Source organism: Microtus oregoni, unplaced genomic scaffold (genome assembly GCF_018167655.1).
Source record: "Microtus oregoni isolate MIOR12 unplaced genomic scaffold, Mior012 000001F_ref0000356, whole genome shotgun sequence".
Classification (NCBI taxonomy): domain Eukaryota; kingdom Metazoa; phylum Chordata; class Mammalia; order Rodentia; family Cricetidae; genus Microtus; species Microtus oregoni.
In genome coordinates, this window is record NW_024543060.1 from 57,356,029 (window position 1) to 57,374,816 (window position 18,788).

The 18,788-nt window shown below is 42.7% G+C and overlaps 1 protein-coding gene across 2 annotated transcripts in view; it reads right to left on the reverse strand.

The window, feature by feature from the left end:
- Msrb3 (methionine sulfoxide reductase B3) overlaps positions 1-18,788 on the reverse strand; it is a 118,777-nt gene that overhangs the window by 81,613 nt on the left and 18,376 nt on the right. The window contains exon 2 of one of the 2 annotated variants that reach the window (XM_041673465.1): positions 10,954-11,079. The exons of the other annotated variant lie outside the window; for it this stretch is intronic. Coding sequence (XP_041529399.1) covers positions 10,954-11,079 — 126 coding nt within the window. The remainder of the gene's footprint in view (positions 1-10,953; positions 11,080-18,788) is intronic. 2 annotated transcript variants of the gene reach the window in all.

Here is an 18,788-nt window from a genome sequence, read left to right on the forward strand (position 1 = left end):
TGCAGCGGCGCGAACAGCAGTGCACACAGGTAAGTCGCAAGCCCTGAAGCCAAGGAACTTGATTACTCTATATATTGTAATAGAACTCCAGGGGACTCTCAGATACAAACTCTGTACAGCAATTTAGTGGATGCCTTCAGTGAGTTGAGCCTTGAAATGAGCATTGAGAAGTTCAGAGGACATCAGGGAAATTTCCAACTCCTAAAACAGCACAGCCTAAGGTGTTTAGGGAAGACACTGCAGATCTCTGTGTAAAGGGGTGAACACACACTTCTCTCCTCGAGACCAGCCATCTCTGGCTGTCACCGCAGCATGGGAAGCGCAAATATTCACAAAACCAACGGGCAAGGTCAGGGGCCGGGGAAGGCGCAGTAGGGAAGAAAACACCGCGGCAGCGACTGAGAGATGGGTGGGAGTCAGCGTGTGTAAGCCCAGGCTGTAAGCGTCCGCCCTGATGAAAACTCAGAAGATGGGGTACTCATAGCCGCATCAGATAAGTTTGGGAAGTCACCATTTCACCAAACAGGAAAAGGTGTAGAAATTCAGATTCAAGAGGGCAGAACTTTGGGATCTGAGAAACGAAGTAATTTTAAAACTAAGGAGGGAAATGTGAGAATATTTTGTGTTTCTTATTGCATGCTGATAGGAGCAAAAGTCCGGCCAGAGGCCAGTGTCAGCTGTAAGGAGAATTAAGATGACTGCAAATCCTCGCCATGACAGCCAAGCCTTGTTCAAGTGGCTGCATGGTTCTCTTGAGAAGATGATGGAGGGGTTCTTAGCCTTTCAATCATCCCGATGCAACCATCACTAAAAATGCTGAATGAGTGTGAGACAAAACCACCTTTTGAATATCTAGACTTACTTAGGCATTGGAACTTTTTAATTGTTGAGCTCACAGATAGCCGTCATCTCACCAGCATCAGTTAAATACCCCAAAGAACTAGAAAATACTTTATCAACTCCTCAAAACTTAAAGCAAACGCTGGGAGCAGTGATATTCACGTTACTGTGGACCGTGAAGTTCAGGGTTTAGGGAAATATGTAAAGCATGCCTTGGTCCTGAAAGCATTTTCGGGCTCACACAGCGTATGACTAAGAAAGAATTTCTGAACCACTGCCATCATCGAGTGACAACAGTGGAAGAGAAAGTCCCTTAACTTCAATTCCATCTGATTGCATGAGAAACTTCTGATGAAGTCGGAGTTCCCTGGTTTTAATTTTTTTTTTTTAAGCATGGGTCTTCACTTGAACATCATAGCCTATAAAGAAAGAAATTAAAACCAGACAGGCTCATTTCAATTCTACATTTCACATGCAATCAAAAAGATTTGCGTGCACACCACACACACACACACACACACACACACACACACACATATCCTCCCTATCCATCTCTCCTTCCTCCTGCTCCCTTTGTGGGTCATAGCCTGCTCAGGAGATAAAATGTAAGCACCCACTGAAAGGAGCCCACTCTTGGACTATCGTGCAGAATGTTATTTCAACACAACCTTGAGTATACATCCTTAGGAAAAAAAATAGAGTGTCTGAAGATCAGCTTTTTCCAGTCTCCAAAACTTATTTATGGCACAACAAATTCAAGTCCAATGACAAATGCCCAGTCTGCAGCTTCCACACGGTGAGTAGTAGCTGACCAATTATCCCAGAAGAATCTAAGATACTCTGGAGGAAAAGGAAAGCCGCTCTTTTTCACAGAGCAACTACAGAAAAGACAGGCACCAAAGCTATACAGAGAAAACCAAAAAGAAAAAAAGAAAAAAAAATCAAATATCCAGCAACATTTGTTTAAGTAAGTGTGATAAAAACTATGTTTAATGGCAGAGCAAATGTTTCCCTTTGAAGCTCTTCAATCCTTTACTGTTCCTCTGAAGGCCCACATTCAAATCTTCTCACTGTGACTAACACTCAGGGATTCTCTCCGTGTACGATTATAAGATCACTTGATCTAAGGATGGCCCAGAAAGCATTTTATCAAACACTGACTCTTAGGGAAAAAATTTTTAAAAAGCTACCCTGTTGTACCTCTGGGAGAGTGAAAAAGAGAAGTTTCCGTGGCCGAATCAGGCTAGGAAACCCCACGATGCGGTCCAGCTCTGAGTTTCTTACGCTGATGTATGTTTAAAGTGTGATACACCATCTATGGTCCACTAGAGAAACTGTGGTGTGTTCTTATCACAATATTTGTCTCAAAGATTTATTTCTTTTTATTTCATGGACATGGGTGCTTTGCCTGGATGTATGTTTCTGTACCACGTGTGTGAGGTACCAGCAGAGGCCAGAAAGGGGCATCAGATCCCCTGAAGTGGAGTTACAGAAGGCTGTGAGCTGCCATGTGGGTGCTGGGACCCCAACTCCAGTCCTCCGCAAGAGCGGCCAGTGTTCCTAACAGCTCGAGTCATCTCCAGCCCCCACCACTGTGGTTTCTCAGCTTCATCCTTTGTTATATTCAAATTTCTAAAATACAGTAGTATGTAGTTTTGTCTGATGATTGGTTTACAAGGCAAATAACAGAACTAGCATTCCTCATAGTATAAAGTAGAAAATGAAGAATTCTAGACAAAAGCCCCAAGGATAAGTGAGTGCCCAAAGAGGTGACTGATGTGCTCACACGCCTACCTGCCATGAGCCAGGACCCCGAGATTACCGCTTTCCTCCACGCCTTCATTCTCTCCCAAGCCTATGCTTCCCACCACCCAGCACTGACTCAGCTCCCACGGCACATCCTCTGCCTCAGCACCACACTGCACTAACTACAGCTACCTAATCCCACACAGTCCTTACTGCTCTGTGTGAAAGCCAGTCCTCAGAAGCCCCCCCCCCCCCCCCCCCGCCACATGCTGCAGAAGGCTGCTGGGCATTGTCAGCCTGATCCTGCCTTCAGAGTTGAACAGAGAGGAGGTGTCTATGCAGACTCAGAAAAGCATCACTAACATAATTCTTTTCATCCCATAGTCAATAAAGCATGAACCCTAAGTGGACATTTTTTTTAAGAAAAAAAAATCAGAATGTCCCTTCTGCAAGAACAGGGATCTTGTCGCTCAGTGTGGCACTGCTTTGGTGTGTCAGACAATGTGACTTGTTCACTGACACTCATTCACCCAGGGCACAAGTGCGTAGCGAGTGCCCATCACTTAACAGACACACCTGTTAGTGCAAATGGAAAGTCACTATCACAGGCCAAAGTCTCAGCCTTTCCAGCACTTTGCAGGGTCCAAGAATTTTCTGCAATAGGAAATGCGTTTGCCTGGCCAGCCCATCCCCGTCCCAGGACGAATATGGAGGTTTTCTCGATAGGTTTTTATTTCCTCCTCTTTCCTCTCCTTGACAGCAAGGAATTGAGGAAAGTCCCAGCTAATATGACACTTCAGAATTCTAATAATAATAAAAAAACCGTTCCATAATTCTCAGTTTAGATATGAAAACTGGAATATAAAGTATAAAAGGAAACTTCTGGGGGCCAATGGCAAATTGGTAATAAAACAATGCAGTAAGGGACAAACTGTTCCTCCTCAGTACCTCAGTACCAATAATAAAGAGAATTATCTAAAATCACACACGATATATTAAAAATTAATCAAATGGAATGAATCATTCTGAAGCAATATGTATTTTTGGCAATAAAATAAAACCCTACAAAATAAAAACTGTAGAAATATTTACAAGTGTAGATTTTCTTGGCTTGCTTAAAATCCAAATAATCTATTAATTTAAAATAATATGCCGTTCTCTGCAAACACATGGTTGAATAAAATAATCACAAGTAGTGCTAAAGGAAGTGTTTGTCATAAAAGTTAATAAGTTTAAGTGTATAAATATATAACTTACTAAGCCATTAAAAATCTGATAAATACTTTTGTAACATTTTTTAAAGTAATTGATACAACTGTGTACATATTGAATGCAAATAAAGGGGAAAATTAAGGACTTTTGAACAAATATTAAATTTTCCAATAAATTTGCTTTCAAATTCAGAGCAACAAAATATTTAAACATAATTTATCACTGCATCTCAATAATCCAGTTTAAATAACTTTAAATTAAAATATATCTAGCAGCCAGGCGGTGGTGGCGCACGCCTTTAATCCCAGCTCTTGGGAGGCAGAGGCAGGCGGATCTCTGTGAGTTCGAGACCAGCCTGGTCTACAAGAGCTAGTTCCAGGACAGGCTCCAAAACCACAGAGAAACCCTGTCTCGAAAAACCAAAAATATATATATATATATATATATATATATATATATATATATATATATCAAAAACAACCACGGAAATTTGATCTCTAATTGTGTCAGTTTAAACTATGTACTGGAAAAGACAGATAATACAAATTACCAGGCATGATCAGTATTAACTAGATGGGAACTTTACAGAGTAACCTTGGGCCCAGTCCTTCACTATGCACGTCTGTGGAGGGTAAGAGGCCAGTCATTTTAGCAAACCCTTCTCTGATGTTTTTTGTAATATTCCCGTGAGCATGTTTAGATATGGAGACATATCTATGCAATATCTTCAAATTCGTGCTGTCCTGATTGTCTCGTCCTGCAGAATTGTTGAAGTTTTATCTTCTTTACAGTCATGGTTATACTTAATTTGCCTCCAAAACCTGAGAAGCATCTAAGATTTTGTTCATGCCTGTCTTGATTGTTTTACTGTGCTGTGTATTTTACAATTACTAATTTATTTGCCATTTAACAAAAATTTAACAAACATTTAATAAGTCATATGCCCAACACCTTACATTTACACAGACATGTCGTTCTGTGACAAATCAGCCTGGATGAAATATGTACTCTCTACAAGTAATTTTTAAAACTCATACCACATACCAACTTTTCAGTACTCACACTTTATTATAAAGCTACTAAAACATTTTGCTTTTAAAGCATAAATCTGTATCAGAGTACTCATTAATCAACATTTAAAATATAATTTTTTCTAGTTTCCTAAAATATTTCATTCATGCAAAAACTGATCAATGCCTCACATTCAACATGACTAACTAATAACATTTCAAGATTCTATAGAAATCCACACCGTGGCAAAACAAAATGTATAATTTTCTTTAATTCTTGGGTGGTCTGCTGCAGAAAACTTAGCTGCATATAAAGCTATAAATTACTGAGAAAGCAGCTATTTGGTACAAGATAGGTTAATTTATGAAAACTTGTTTTAGTTTGCAGGAAGTCTACATATGAAAGACATTTCCAAGAAACGTCCAAGCAGAGGGAGTCGGGGTCCTTCTGAAAACGGAAGGGGCTTTCACTCGACATACACTGTCAGAACACAGTAGAGGCGGGGACAAGTCTGGTTTGCAAATCCATATGTTCTTAACTGGATATTCTTACATTCTTTCACATTTTTACGATGCACCTATGAGTTTAAGGCTAGGCTGCACAAGCTGCGCAGGAATGGAAGACTAGTGCCACCTACTGGACAGTGTGCGCACCATTCAATCCATCGGTTTCAAAGGCTTTTGTAAACTATAGCGAAATTTGTGTCGGTTCTTAAAGTTATTTCTCTTAAAAAAAAATAAAATAAAATAAGAACCTCCTGGCCTGTGGGGTGCATAGCATGTGTTATCCTGCATCAAGGCTGCAGAGCTGCACACACACACAGGATGCACACTCACAGCACGCATGGGCCTGCATCAAGTCTGCAGAACTGCACACACACACAGGATGCAAACACACACACAGGATGCACACTCACAGCAGGTACAGGCCTGCATCAAGTCTGCAGAACTACACACACACAGGATGCAAACACACACACACACAGGATGCAAACACACACACACACAGGATGCAAACACACACACACACACAGGATGCAAACACACACACACAGGATGCACACTCACAGCAGGTACAGGCCTGCATCAAGTCTGCAGAACTACACACACAGGATGCAAACACACACACACACACACACACAGGATGCAAACACACACACACAGGATGCACACTCACAGCAGGTACAGGCCTGCATCAAGTCTGCAGAACTACACACACACACAGGATGCAAACACACACACACACAGGATGCACACTCACAGCAGGTACAGGCCTGCATCAAGTCTGCAGAACTACACACACACACACGGTGCACACAAAAAAAAGACAGACAGACAGTCTTTAAAAATGTTAATTAAAGGTAGGCAAGATGAATATGTTAAAATAGTGAACACACAAGACACCAGTAGAGAAACACGGGCCACTTCGTCCTGGTCCATTTCAAATGTGATATGGTTCCATGACTGTCAGAGAAGAGGCTCACAGCCCACTCACTCCCTGAGGAGCTTCAGAAGGCTGAACAATAGAAAACTCAGAACCACAACACTGTGTTCACAGACAAAGGTCACAGGGTCTACATGTCTTACAGAGTTTTCAACACTAACAGAAAATGTACCTGTCCCAGTGGGCAAGCCGGTTGTTCTTAAAGTAGATATAACATCTGTTGCTACTAACGAACTACCGGCAGTGTTAACAGAAAATGGTGCTTTTTGCTTAGAGATGCTGTTACGCACATTTGTGGGAAATTTTGTTTAAAATGTATGAATTAAAGCCCAAACATGCTAATTTGCTCCTCAGAAGCAATCAAATGAACCAGAGTTCTTCATTCTGATAGTATGCATAAGATCTGCTTCTTCACTTCAAACAGTTCCTATTCCAACAAACTCAATTATTTTAGAGAGAAGGGCAAAGAAATTACAGATTATATCTCATATATGTTGTGGTTATACATTTGTGTAGTTTATGTGTGTTGTCATTTTCGTTATATAACTAAAAACAGTGCGCTCTCTATCTGAGACACCCCTATACTGTAAAGACCCAATCAAAGGAGAACAAGCTGCTCCCTGAGAACGAATCTGGAAGCACATAAGCTGTACCCTGTCCTTCTAATCTCCCCCATGAGCTAATCTCAAATGCGTCTTTACTCTCTGCTAGAGTCCTGACCTCATACACATATAAACTTCCAGATGGTTATTATTCATTTAAGCAATGCTTTCTAGACGCCAGACGCTGTGTCATGTTTAGGAGTCACAGCCCTGACTCACAGAGAGGACACATTTTCAGAATGTGTCTCTGGGAGGTCTAATGTATTCACTAGCGTACCGCGATCTATCATCTTCATTAACAACCCAATAGTCGTGTAGAGGTGTGTTAGGAAGTAAAAGCCGCAACTGCATACTGTGTACATGGTATTAAAGTGTGACTATCTGTAACCAGGCCTTTCTAGACAGGCGCTAAAACTACCCTGATATCTGGTCTGGGCTACCACACACTACCTAACTTTTCTCTGGTATTGAAACTACGTATGAATTTCTGCTGCCGGCTCCTCCTGGGATCAGTGGCCAAGGACTCCAATGCTCAAGGGCCACCCAGCAGACTTTTCTCTAAGTCTGGATCGTTAGTAATTCATAGGGAGTTTTAAGGTTTAATTCACCTCAAGCTGAAAGTTGAAAGTGTAGCTAAGAAAACAAACACACAGAGCAGGTTATCTAGCGCCTCCTCTTGGCGGTAAAGGGGAAGAGGAGAACGAGTCCAGGCAGGCTCACGGCGTGCTCGAGGTCACACCAGCTAAGAGCAGAGCACCTCAGAGCTTCTGCTTTGGAATACTTACAGGAAACTGTTGTAGGGAATCACCAGGGAGTCCCGCGTGAGAAAAATCACCTTTGATGACAAACACGAGTGAACCGTAACTCAGATGCACTTAATAAGAGCTAAGTTAAAATCATGCTTTATGGAAAAATAAGAAGACAGGCAAGCCGGAGCTGAAGATGGGAAGTCATTTCTGAGATACAGCCTTCACCCAGATCAGCTCCGGACAACCAACTTTAGGAGCCTGTTCCAATTAGTTTGTTCTTAGTTCTAGAGGTATTTCACACTGAATTATTATTCAAAAAAATCAATGCATAATTCAATATTCAACCATTATTCAAAATTAATTTGTTATTTAATATCAAATCCTTATTCAATATTCAAAATTAGTGGAGGTAAGAAACCAAAATCTTTTTGATTTACAGACGTTTCTGTTGTAATGGGTTTGGGCCAAAGAACAGCGATTTAAAGCAAGAAATGACACTTTCATTTGAGTTCCCTGTGTCATATTGCTCTCTTTCCCTCTTTGTACCAAGTGATAAAAGCTGGAGTTTTCCTCTCAATCATATTCTTAAATTTGAAAGTTCAAGTAGTCTGTATCATTGTTGTTAAATCTGACAACTTCTTCAGCATCTCCATATCGCTAAGTGTGAAATCCCAGTAGAGAAATAGCTAATAAATTCATTATACTTCAAACACTAATGGCCCTTGAAAATTAGGGAATTAAGGAATAGTCTAACCAAATCCTTTGCCAGTAAAATACATCTGTGAATGTCTGGGAAGAAAGATAGTTTCTCTGGGCTTTTGTCAATACTGGGTGGTAAGAATAAAAGTGTATTTACAGAACTTGAATTCTGTTACAGGACAACATATACACAAAATGAAGAGATGAGGTTTAGATATAATGAAGAGGGGCTGCCAAGATGGCCCAGTACGTAAAGCACATGCAGCCAAGCCTGGCACCCCGAGTTCAGTCCCCAGGAGCCCACAGTTGTCACCTGACCTCCACAGGTGCACAGCGGCACACCCATACATGCACAAATCTAAATAAATCAAGGTTAAAAGATAATAGATTGAGGTGGTTAGTTCTCAAACAGCACGTATTTGTGGTTCCCATTAAAGTAAAAACAATTAAATGGAAAATTATATATATTTAAATTTTTAAAGGTCTATTTTCATGAAAAAAATATAAATCCAAATGGATATAAACATGTGGATTTTTATAATAAACCTAGTGAAAACATCTATGCCATGCAGTACCTGAGGTTTTTATATGCTAATTCATTTAACTCTCACAGAAACCATTTTGGGTGAAACCTAATATTATCTTTATTTTGAAAATAAGGGAGCTCAGACAGCTAGATAGTAAGAGTCAAAGCCAGATTCCAACCCCAGTGAGTCTGAATCGAGAATTGCTTGCTGAGTGAGCACTGTACTGGCATGTTTTGGTCCTTAGCAGTTTTGTTGAATTAATCTATGAATTGTTATCAAAAGTTAAAGCTGTTTGTATTTCAATTCAACAGCTTCGTTAGGAAACACTTTCCTGGCCTGTTATACTTTGAGGAATACACTGCTCTTCATAAGCTACTTCTGTAAACACTTAGCCTCCAGTGGACAGAAGACCCACCGCACAGAACTATGCGGCAGGCTTTCACCCAAGGCAGTATTCATAGTGAGAAACGGTTCTGCACATTCACAGTCCAATTGCTGCACATATTAACAGCAATAAAAACTCTCAGAGAGCATTGGACTGCCGAGGATGAGGCTTCATATCCCCCGGGCTCAGATATAAAGCCATGGGTGAGTGGTCACTTCCACATCTGCATGGCCCATAGCCCACCCCATCTGCACATTTGGAAACTCTCAGCCCCTGATGACACCACGCAGCCTCATCTACTCCACCAGATGAGGTCAGGGCAGGATAGGTGGGGGCAGGGAGAATGATGTCAAAGGTGATTGTGTGGGGTTGGGGGACACCTGTGGGCGTTAAGCTGTATTCAGAGATGAGCATGAGCTGTTATGTAGAAATAACAAAAACTAGTTTTTACAAATGCCTTACCTGGCGCTTGAAATCAAGTTGCTGTCTCAAGCCCTCTCACAGCAGTGTAGGAAAAGCCAGCCCTGGCCTTCCTCTATACTCCACCAACGGCATCGATAAAACACCAGTGTCAACTTGGGCTCTCTAGAGTGCATCGTTCTAGCGCTCACGAAGTGCCTCGGTTTCCTCTCTCACTTCTCCCATTGCCCTTGCTACTTCATGTAGTGCCAATAACCCCACTCCTGGCCATGGAGATTCAGCTCAAGCGTCGTCTCCCTTATGTGGTCCTGTTAAACTCCAGAGACCTTCCTACCTTCCAATACTTGTTTCCCTACAGAAGACAGCTAGGATCACTCTGTTCTAGCCTCCTACTCTACTCAAGGCACAGACACATCCATCCAGCCATTTCCTTGCGTGGTTAAAAGACCCCATACAGCTGTATCAGTCTCCTCCTTACCAAAAACCAGTCAGCTTAGCCATCTTTATCATCATATCCTCGCTGCTCAATACAGTGCCTGGCATGCATTTAAGACTTAGTAAATGATTAATAACATAGCTAAATCCTCTACCCAACATATTAAGAGATATATACAGTGATATATACAGTGATGGAGGTATAAATAGTATTGATAATCGTATTCATTGAAATAAAACATTTAACCATTGTGAATTTCACAATAAAATTAAAACAGTGACTTGGATGATAATAGACACACAGTGGAATATTGAGCTTCTGTGCTTCATTGGTTTCAATGTTTGGAATCACATTTTTAAAAGCACAGTGGTTCTAATTTATGAACCAGTTTGAAACATGCTGTATTAGTTCTGTCTATTTGATTCTTGTTAAACAGAAAATATCTTCTTAAGTACAATCTAAGCAACACAATTACCTTAAAGTTGTTCATTTTAGCTTTTTTTTTTTCTATAGGAACAGCCACATGTGGAGTGAGAAGCATGGCATTCGCTTTAACAAGATGAATGTCCTACTTTGTGTGACTCGGGGCAGTTTCTCCTGGAGACTGCACTGTGGTGTGCAGGGGTGTACGTGCACTAGAGCACAAGAAGATGCCCTGAGATACTAGTGATGGGTGGGTGTGTGCTGGGCAAGGAAAGTGGCCGTGTGTCTCTACTGAGAAGACCGTGGGGATGAGTGCTATTCAGAGTGATAATTTATAGCCAATTTCCATCTTCCCATCAGCATCCAAACAAAAGAGATGACACTTAGTGCAGCGTGATGGTACAGCAGAAACACCCACTCTGCCCAGTGCCCGACTATGCAGAGTACAACAAGCAGCAACCTGAGGGAAGCCCACAGGCTCGCAGGGCCACTGGCTGGCTCTTTGTCACCAAATGCAGCAGGTTGAATGCAGACATCACTGTGATATCTTCAGCAACAAACCGAGACGCAAAACCAGGGGCAAAAGCTGAGTAGGAGAAAAGAAAAAGAAAACAAGAAACAACGAATTAAAACATCACAAACGTTAGGCACATTCATTAAACAACTACAGGCTTTTGGTTTACAGCTAAGCGTATGCAGTGCTAACCAACTGCCCACGGCTGGGTTCGGGTGCCAAGCTGACTCTCACCACCACCTTTAATTCCCGCGGTACGCTGAGGAGGCAGGTTTTATGCCCAGGACATCTGTGAGGGGAAAATGAGGCTCAAAGCTCAAAGACACAAACAAACACAGTTTGGAAAGAGCGAGGAAACACTCATCTGAAGACAGAGCCGTATTCTATCCTTACACACAGCCTTCATTAGATGCAGAAACCCATATTTTAAGATTAAAAAAAAAAAAACTTAAGGACAAGTGAGAGGCTTCACTCCACAGCCGTTATATCTGAGTAAAGCATACGGAGCATGTACTTCCATCTGGTTGTAAGATTTACGCTTTCTAAATAAAATTCTGTGAGTAGCACTCATGACCCAACACTGAAAGGAGTAAAAACTACTTTACTAAGGTCTCTGGAAATGTAGAAGAATCTCAAAACCATCTGATGTTAAACTTCAGACAAAAGTTCAGCTCGCAGGGTTTTCGTAAACACCTCCTGCACTGTTGCAACCGGCGAAGATTAACTTCAAATGAAAGTGGAGGACACTCGGTGGTTATCAATTTCTGGTGTTTTATTTAAAATTACCATGTTAAGTAACTGTAACTGCCAAATGTCTAAAAATGGAATAAAATTAATATCTTGCTCATTTCCTGACCACGACCACCTCCATTCCTCACCCCAAAATAAAAGTCTTTTCCTGTACTCTTGTGACCCCCTTGAAGAGCAAACACATAATAAACAGTAATATATTTGACCAAATCGCTCTGGACTATATCTGACGGAAATTCTTGTATTAACATGCCTGAACTCTGACTTCCACAAATGAAACTCTCTACAGAACTAAAACATTTTTGTGTTCCTAACTGGAGGCAACTTGGAGGAAGGGTAAGAATCACAGTACGCAGCCTGAGAGAACCGTTAGACATAAATAAACATGTCGTTTTCACGAGCAACTGCAGGGCAGGCAAAAGAGTGCATGCCTTTGGAACAGACTACCGGCTAATAAAAGATCAAAGGTCTATACCTCACAACGCCATAAATAAAAATGGAGTTTTTTTTCCATGAGACCCTTCCCCATGAGGAACAAAGTATGTGCGGTAAATGTAATTACTTAGCAAAGCTGCGGCCTAGCTGCGCTCCCACAGCTGACCATAAAATGTCTTCCTATTCTATTTCATCGACCGCTGTACCAGGCAGCCTGGGCGCCTACAGATCACTGTGGCCATCTGGCTAGTGTCAAAGCCAGCACACAGGAAGAAAGGCAGTGACGTCACTCTGCAGGTCAGGCAAAGAACAAAGATGCCTTCTACAATTAAAAGCCAAGGACTGCAAACATCAGGGGCTCAATGGGATTGCAAGTTAACAGTCCTCCCTGCTGCCTTTCTCCTACCCAAATGTGAGAGCGCCATCTAGTGGCGAGTTGGCTTTGCCCAGTCTGGGGGTTGTTTGGCTTTGTGGTTTTCCAGTTGACCCTGGAAGGGCTACACTAATAAGTGACGCTCCTGGCAGAACTACTGCTGGAGCCACCTGGCCTTTTCATGCTGCAGAATGAAGAACGACAACCTGCCATGGTGCGACTCAGTTGGAGATCTCTCCAGTAACGACTCCATAGGGTGGAAGCTGGTATGACCTTAATTTTATGAATGCTCACAAGAACGTTAGAAAAAGCCAACAAAATAACAGAATGCTTGTGAACAGTACAGTGTCTGCGAATATGTTTCTGAGCCATAGGTTGGAAAGCGATTCTGCAGAACGCCACCTGTGGCTCAAACCCACAACCCCTACTTCTGTCAAACCAAAGAACCCCAGGAAATATGCCTCTCCTGCATGAAGTCAGAAACAAGTTTTCTCTAGAGCATGGGAACAATATTTTTGTGCTGAATAGAGAGACAGCGTGTGTTTTACACTTGCAGTGAAAGAAACAATTTGCTGACAACAGATACACAATCTATACTCCGTTTTCAGAGAGCTGCGTGTCACTCTGGTTTATGTGAGCTATGCAGCTAGACCGTCTGGCTAGCACCCTGGCAGGACCGTGACCACTGTGTAACCTGGGACAAGTGACTTCTCTTCTCAGCATCTTGGATTCCTTGACTCTAAAATAACCACTAAGTAAATTAGCTAAAAGTACCTCTAACAAGACCTGGCATATGTTACATGTTCAGAAAAAGTAAGCTGATAATATTATTTAAACATGTCAAATCATTGCCATATTTAATATTGCATGAGTTAGGCGAAAGTCTTGAAAAAAAGGTTTTCACCAGCACTCATCACCTCGCAGATATTCCCCATCTCTCCAACCCCACACCTCACCCCATCCTACCCCGTGCTATAGTCCTGCCGGATCAGCTGTTTATTGTGTTCCCCAAAACAAGTCCAGTGTTTCCCACCACCTCCAGGTCCTGGCTGCAAGTCACTACTCTCTGCTGCCACCCCTAGCAGCCACTGGTCACAGCTCAGCTTTCCACCTCTGCTGCCACCCCTAGCAGCCACTGGTCACAGCTCAGCTTTCCCAGTGCTACTGGGGCACCTGCCATGCGTTCACCTCTCCCACATTCTCGTCGTGGTCCTGGTCTGTTTTCATCCTCTCCTCTTCTAGATCAAGCAGCTCTTAGGGGCAGGGAGAAGTGCCTTCCCACTTCCCAACACATACTGAGCAGAAGACTCAATAGTCAGAGCCCTCATTTCCAATGTTGCTGCTGCCAGTTCCCTTCTGACAGTGCTTAGAGGAACTAAAATCCGTTACATGTGTACAACTGCTAGCAGCTCCTATAAGAGGGAGACTCGTGAAAAGCACTGCACCGGGTTTAGTCCTCCTGTTTTAATCGCTTCTTTTCAGGGTTTTCTTATGTAGGAAAGTTTTGGGTTTTCCATTTCTAGCCCTGGAGTTCATACTAAACCCTCACTGGTTACATTTCAGGGAGGGGCTTTACTCTGAGTTTTGCAAGTCTCCTCTGTAAACACAGAGCTTATGACGTCGGCCCCCACTAAGTTCATACTACAGACCCCACAGAACTAATGAGCAGAATTTCCTGGACGCATCATGTAGGGCTGATCTCCCTTAATTTTCTGGTTATTGTTTTCTTCCTCCCTTTGCAGAAATTGTGTCTCGATCTCTGGTGCTCTTTCTTTCTGGTTCCCAAAGTAATCAGGCCTTCGGCTTCCTCTGGGTTTCTGACGTGCTTACTCTCTTCCTTATGGAACCTCTCCCTTCCTTACCCAGTCTCCACCTTCCAGAAGCTTGTAACTTCACCCACCAATTCTTGATTGGGAGCTAGGAGGCTCTAGGGCTAACCTGGCTCAAAGCACCAATGCTGTTTTCTACGGGCTTCCAGATCGCTGTAACATCAACCTGTGTTTGCACCGCGTGCGTTTGTTTACAGGGGCTTCCGTAGTTTTATCGCCTGTTTTACTTAGCATGCTTTCAGTATCTGCGTGTACACATTCCACGTGAGGATCCATGATAATCGGATGCAAGTGCCCGAACGCGAGTGTGATTCGCTGAAGTAGTTTCCCTGACTGCCATTCACTTGCTCTTTCTGGCTCTCCATTTACCAGGATAGGCATGCAGTTCCTGCTCCCGCCCCCTTGTGGCGGAGGGAAACCCTGTGACAGCTCCAGCAAAAATGAAAACAGTGCCACTTCCGGGCCTCTTAACTGTTGGTGTGAAACCCTGCCGAGCTTGTTATTCTTCCGAAACAAAACCCAGCCGAGCTCTCTAATTAGATGAGGGCGACTCTGCTAGCCACGATCTGGAATAAGAAGCAAGCAGCAGCCGGTCCATCTGGCCCACGATGAGCATGCAGTACAAACAAGAACGAAGCCGTCAGCATCTCCAGCCGCTGGTGTTTGTGACTGGCTGTTTCAGAAAGAGCTAAAGTTCAGGTAATAACTGATTTGAAGTTCCATGGCAGAAAGTGATGGAGCCAGAAGAAAATTTATTTTAATATCTATTAAAAATGCCTTGGGGCTGGAGCGATAGCCCAGCAGTTAAGAAAGAGAGTGTATTGCTCTTCTAGAGTTTAGTTCCCAACAGTCAGATCCCAACTTCCTCTGTGGCAATCAGATACCCCAGCCTCCATGAGCACCTGCACTGGTGCGCACCTACCCACATACACATAATTTAAAATGCTAAATATATGCTTTTAACCCTCAAAGGTATGGATTCTGGTGCTCCAGATATTACTGTACTTATTTCAGGAGACATAGTCCAAAAAGACTATAATGTACAGAATGTACAGAGTGTGCATAGTGTACAGAGTGTACATAGTGTACAGAGTGTGCATAGTGTACAGAGTGTACATAGTGGACAGAGTGTACATAGTGGACAGAGTGTGCATAGTGTACAGAGTGTACATAATGTACAGAGTGTACATAGTGTACAGAGTGTAAATAGTGTACAGAGTGTGCATAGTGTACAGAGTGTACATAATGTACAGAGTGTACATAGTCCAAAAAGAGAAGTCAATGCCAAGGACAGGGGAGCAACATGGAAAGCCCATAGCGGCTCTCCTATTGGTCATCCCTCTGTTACTAAATATCACAAAGGAACTCTTGCTTCGGTTGGAAGAGAGGACTCTCCTCTTACAGGAACACACTGAAGACCAGATGGATGTTGTTCAGGCTGACCACACTGAGTTAAAACTGATCCAACCCTTCAAAGAGCAAGCTGGTCACTCAGTGGTGACAAACGAATGAAATCCTCTGCCCTAAAGAGACTGGCTGCTCCCTGGGCACTAACCACACCTATTGAAATCCTCTGCCCTAAAGAGACTGGCTGCTCCCTGAGCACTAACCACACCTATTGCAGCCTCAGCTGCATTGAGCTGATTCAGAGAATCGGAGTCTGCACACAAGTCCATATAAATACAATGATCTCATTCTAATCAATCGATAAATAAGAAAAAACAATCTATTTGCCGTGTGTGTGTGTGTGTGTATGTGTGTGTATCTTCTAGTGTCCCAGAGATAGTTACTTCAGACCTAAGGAAAAACAATTGCAGCAATGGCTCACTTTTCTTAAACTAAAAGTAAGCAAACACACACACACACACACACACACACACACACACACTACAATGTCATAACAATATAAGCTTTAAAAAATAACCTGTGGACAGGTATTTGGCTGTTTCTGAATGCACTGCAATCACCAGCAGCTTCGCACATCAAAACAAAAAGGATACAGTAGCAAAGAGAACCAGAAGGAAAATGAGAAGAAGCAGTGAGCATGAGGATCTTCATCCCACAGAGCACAGAGAGGACACCACTCACTGGAAACCCCCCTTCCTGCTGCAGGTCACAGCAGAAGCCCCTGGAACGTTAGCCAGACACACAGCCATATGTCTTGGCCTCCCTAGCCAGGTCAGAACATGAGACTAGACTGCAGAAAGGGAAATATGATCTTGCAGACAAACTCTAAAGACGGAGTCACTGGCTTTCCATTGCTTCTTCCCTCCCGGGACATGGTAACAGTTCATGAGCATTGAAGAGCCCCAAACAGGAGCTCCGTGATGAAGGAGGCAACACTAAAAGGCCATGAGATAGACGGGTGCCAAGTTTGACCTAGTACCTGACAGGAAACTAGCGTTGGTCTAAGTCACCCTGCTGCATCTATCTCTCCACCACAGCCTGGCCTGGGGCTTCTCAAGAGCCCAGCGAGGAGTGAACACACAAACGCTGAAGAGCGAGCAGAGAGATTACAATAGACTGCCAACAATGGTAGACACAGAAAGAAGCAGCGGAGGAGGAACCCTTCTCTTCATGTCTCAATATTATTCAAGTTTGAAAAATCAACATATGCTGCTACAACTATAGCAAAATTATGACAGCAAGCATCAAAGCAATAATGATTTAAAACTCTGCCTCAGAGGAATGAGACAGAGACAGGTAAAGCATGAGGGTTATTGCTTAGTACCCTTGTACTAAGAATCATTGGCAGGTTTTTTCATAAAAACGAAATTTATGTTTGAAACCTAAATGACCATTTCGTCTAAAGAAAACCCCTCCTGATGATGGCTGAACTGGTGCTATAATTCTAGGCCTGGGGTAGAAGTTACAGTGTTCGTGTCTATCTGTGATTGGCACCTTTTTTGAGTCAAGGTCTCACTATGTAGCCTCAAATTTGTGAGGATTACTGAAACAGGAGGATTACTTTAAGTGCAAAGCCAGTCCAGGCTACACAAAGAGTACCAGGCCAGCCTGGTCTACATAACAGGTACCAGGCCAGCCTGGTCTACATAACGGGTGCCAGGCCAGCCTGGTCTACATAACGGGTGCCAGGCCAGCATGGTCTACAGGGTAAGATCCTGTCTCAAAAAAAAAAAATCCTTAGTTCATTTCTTTCTTCGCTAATGGATTATTCTTTGTTCCAAGGTATTTCCATCTACCATCACTAAAACCACAAACTCACATCTTGATTCTACTTCAATGACCACTATCCACGCAACACTAATTGATGCAACTGTATTACCATTTCATTCTAAAATGCATCCTTGACTTTCTACCTCTCACCTAAAATGGAGAACAAACAGCCTGCAGCTAGTCCTGGACTTTTGATCCCCTTCACATCCGCCCCGCTGACCCTGCACAGGGTTTGCTTCACCCATGCTCAGACACCGCTCAGTATGCTCCAAGCCCCGTCACCTCCTCCAGAGAGAAGTAGTGCCGCCAGTCTCTCTACTCCTCCTCCGAGACTGAGCAGAGTCATTACTTTTGCAGAACTTCAGCCCTCAACATCCTCCGGCACATACCACACTCCCCAGCTCAGCCTCCACTATTTCTAGTGCCTCACTTGATGCAAAGCTCCCAGAAGCAGCCAGCGTATACCAGTCGAATAAATATTATGTCCTGATTACAACCAACTGTTCAGTTCCTCCTAAAACCTTCCCTTTCCTGGAGATCCCTATAGCTCGTTAGCTTCCTTACCTGCAAAATATGGATAATAATTGTTTTTCATTAAAGCTTGAGTTAAATGCAACATTTATAACACTATATAGCACAGTGCAATGAACTGTACTTTCCAGAAGGAAAACAAAGAGGAGGAAAGGAAGGGAGAGAAGGAAGGAGAGGAGAAAGACGAGTGAGTTATGAGTTACAGAATTTAGTTAACTTAGTTTAGGATATGGAAAGACAGGGTAATTAATACTTAACTTCATACAGATGATTTTTCCACTTCAAGAATTATGCTTTAGTGATTTTCAAAAAAAAAAACTCATCTTTAACAAAAAATGAAACTTCAAATTTTGCAGTTGATTGTTTCAGTCAATTCTGAGTGATCCAACTTCATGCATGCAAAAATCAAAGAGCTGAGCAGCTCTTATCAGCTCCAACAGAAGCTATAAACTAGAGCTGCAATGTGACCGTCACTCAAAGATAAAGTTTTCAAGGACCGAAAGAGAATTTTCCACGTGACCCTGAGAATTCCCCCAGCACTTGAAGTCTTGCATTCTCAGCACTGATAACCTTGTGACTGACAGTAATTTCTCATCAAAATGCCAGTAAATTCCATTGTCCTAGGCCCCTCTTCAGCACAGAATGGTGGTGACTTTTTATATATCCAAAATACATTATGACTTACA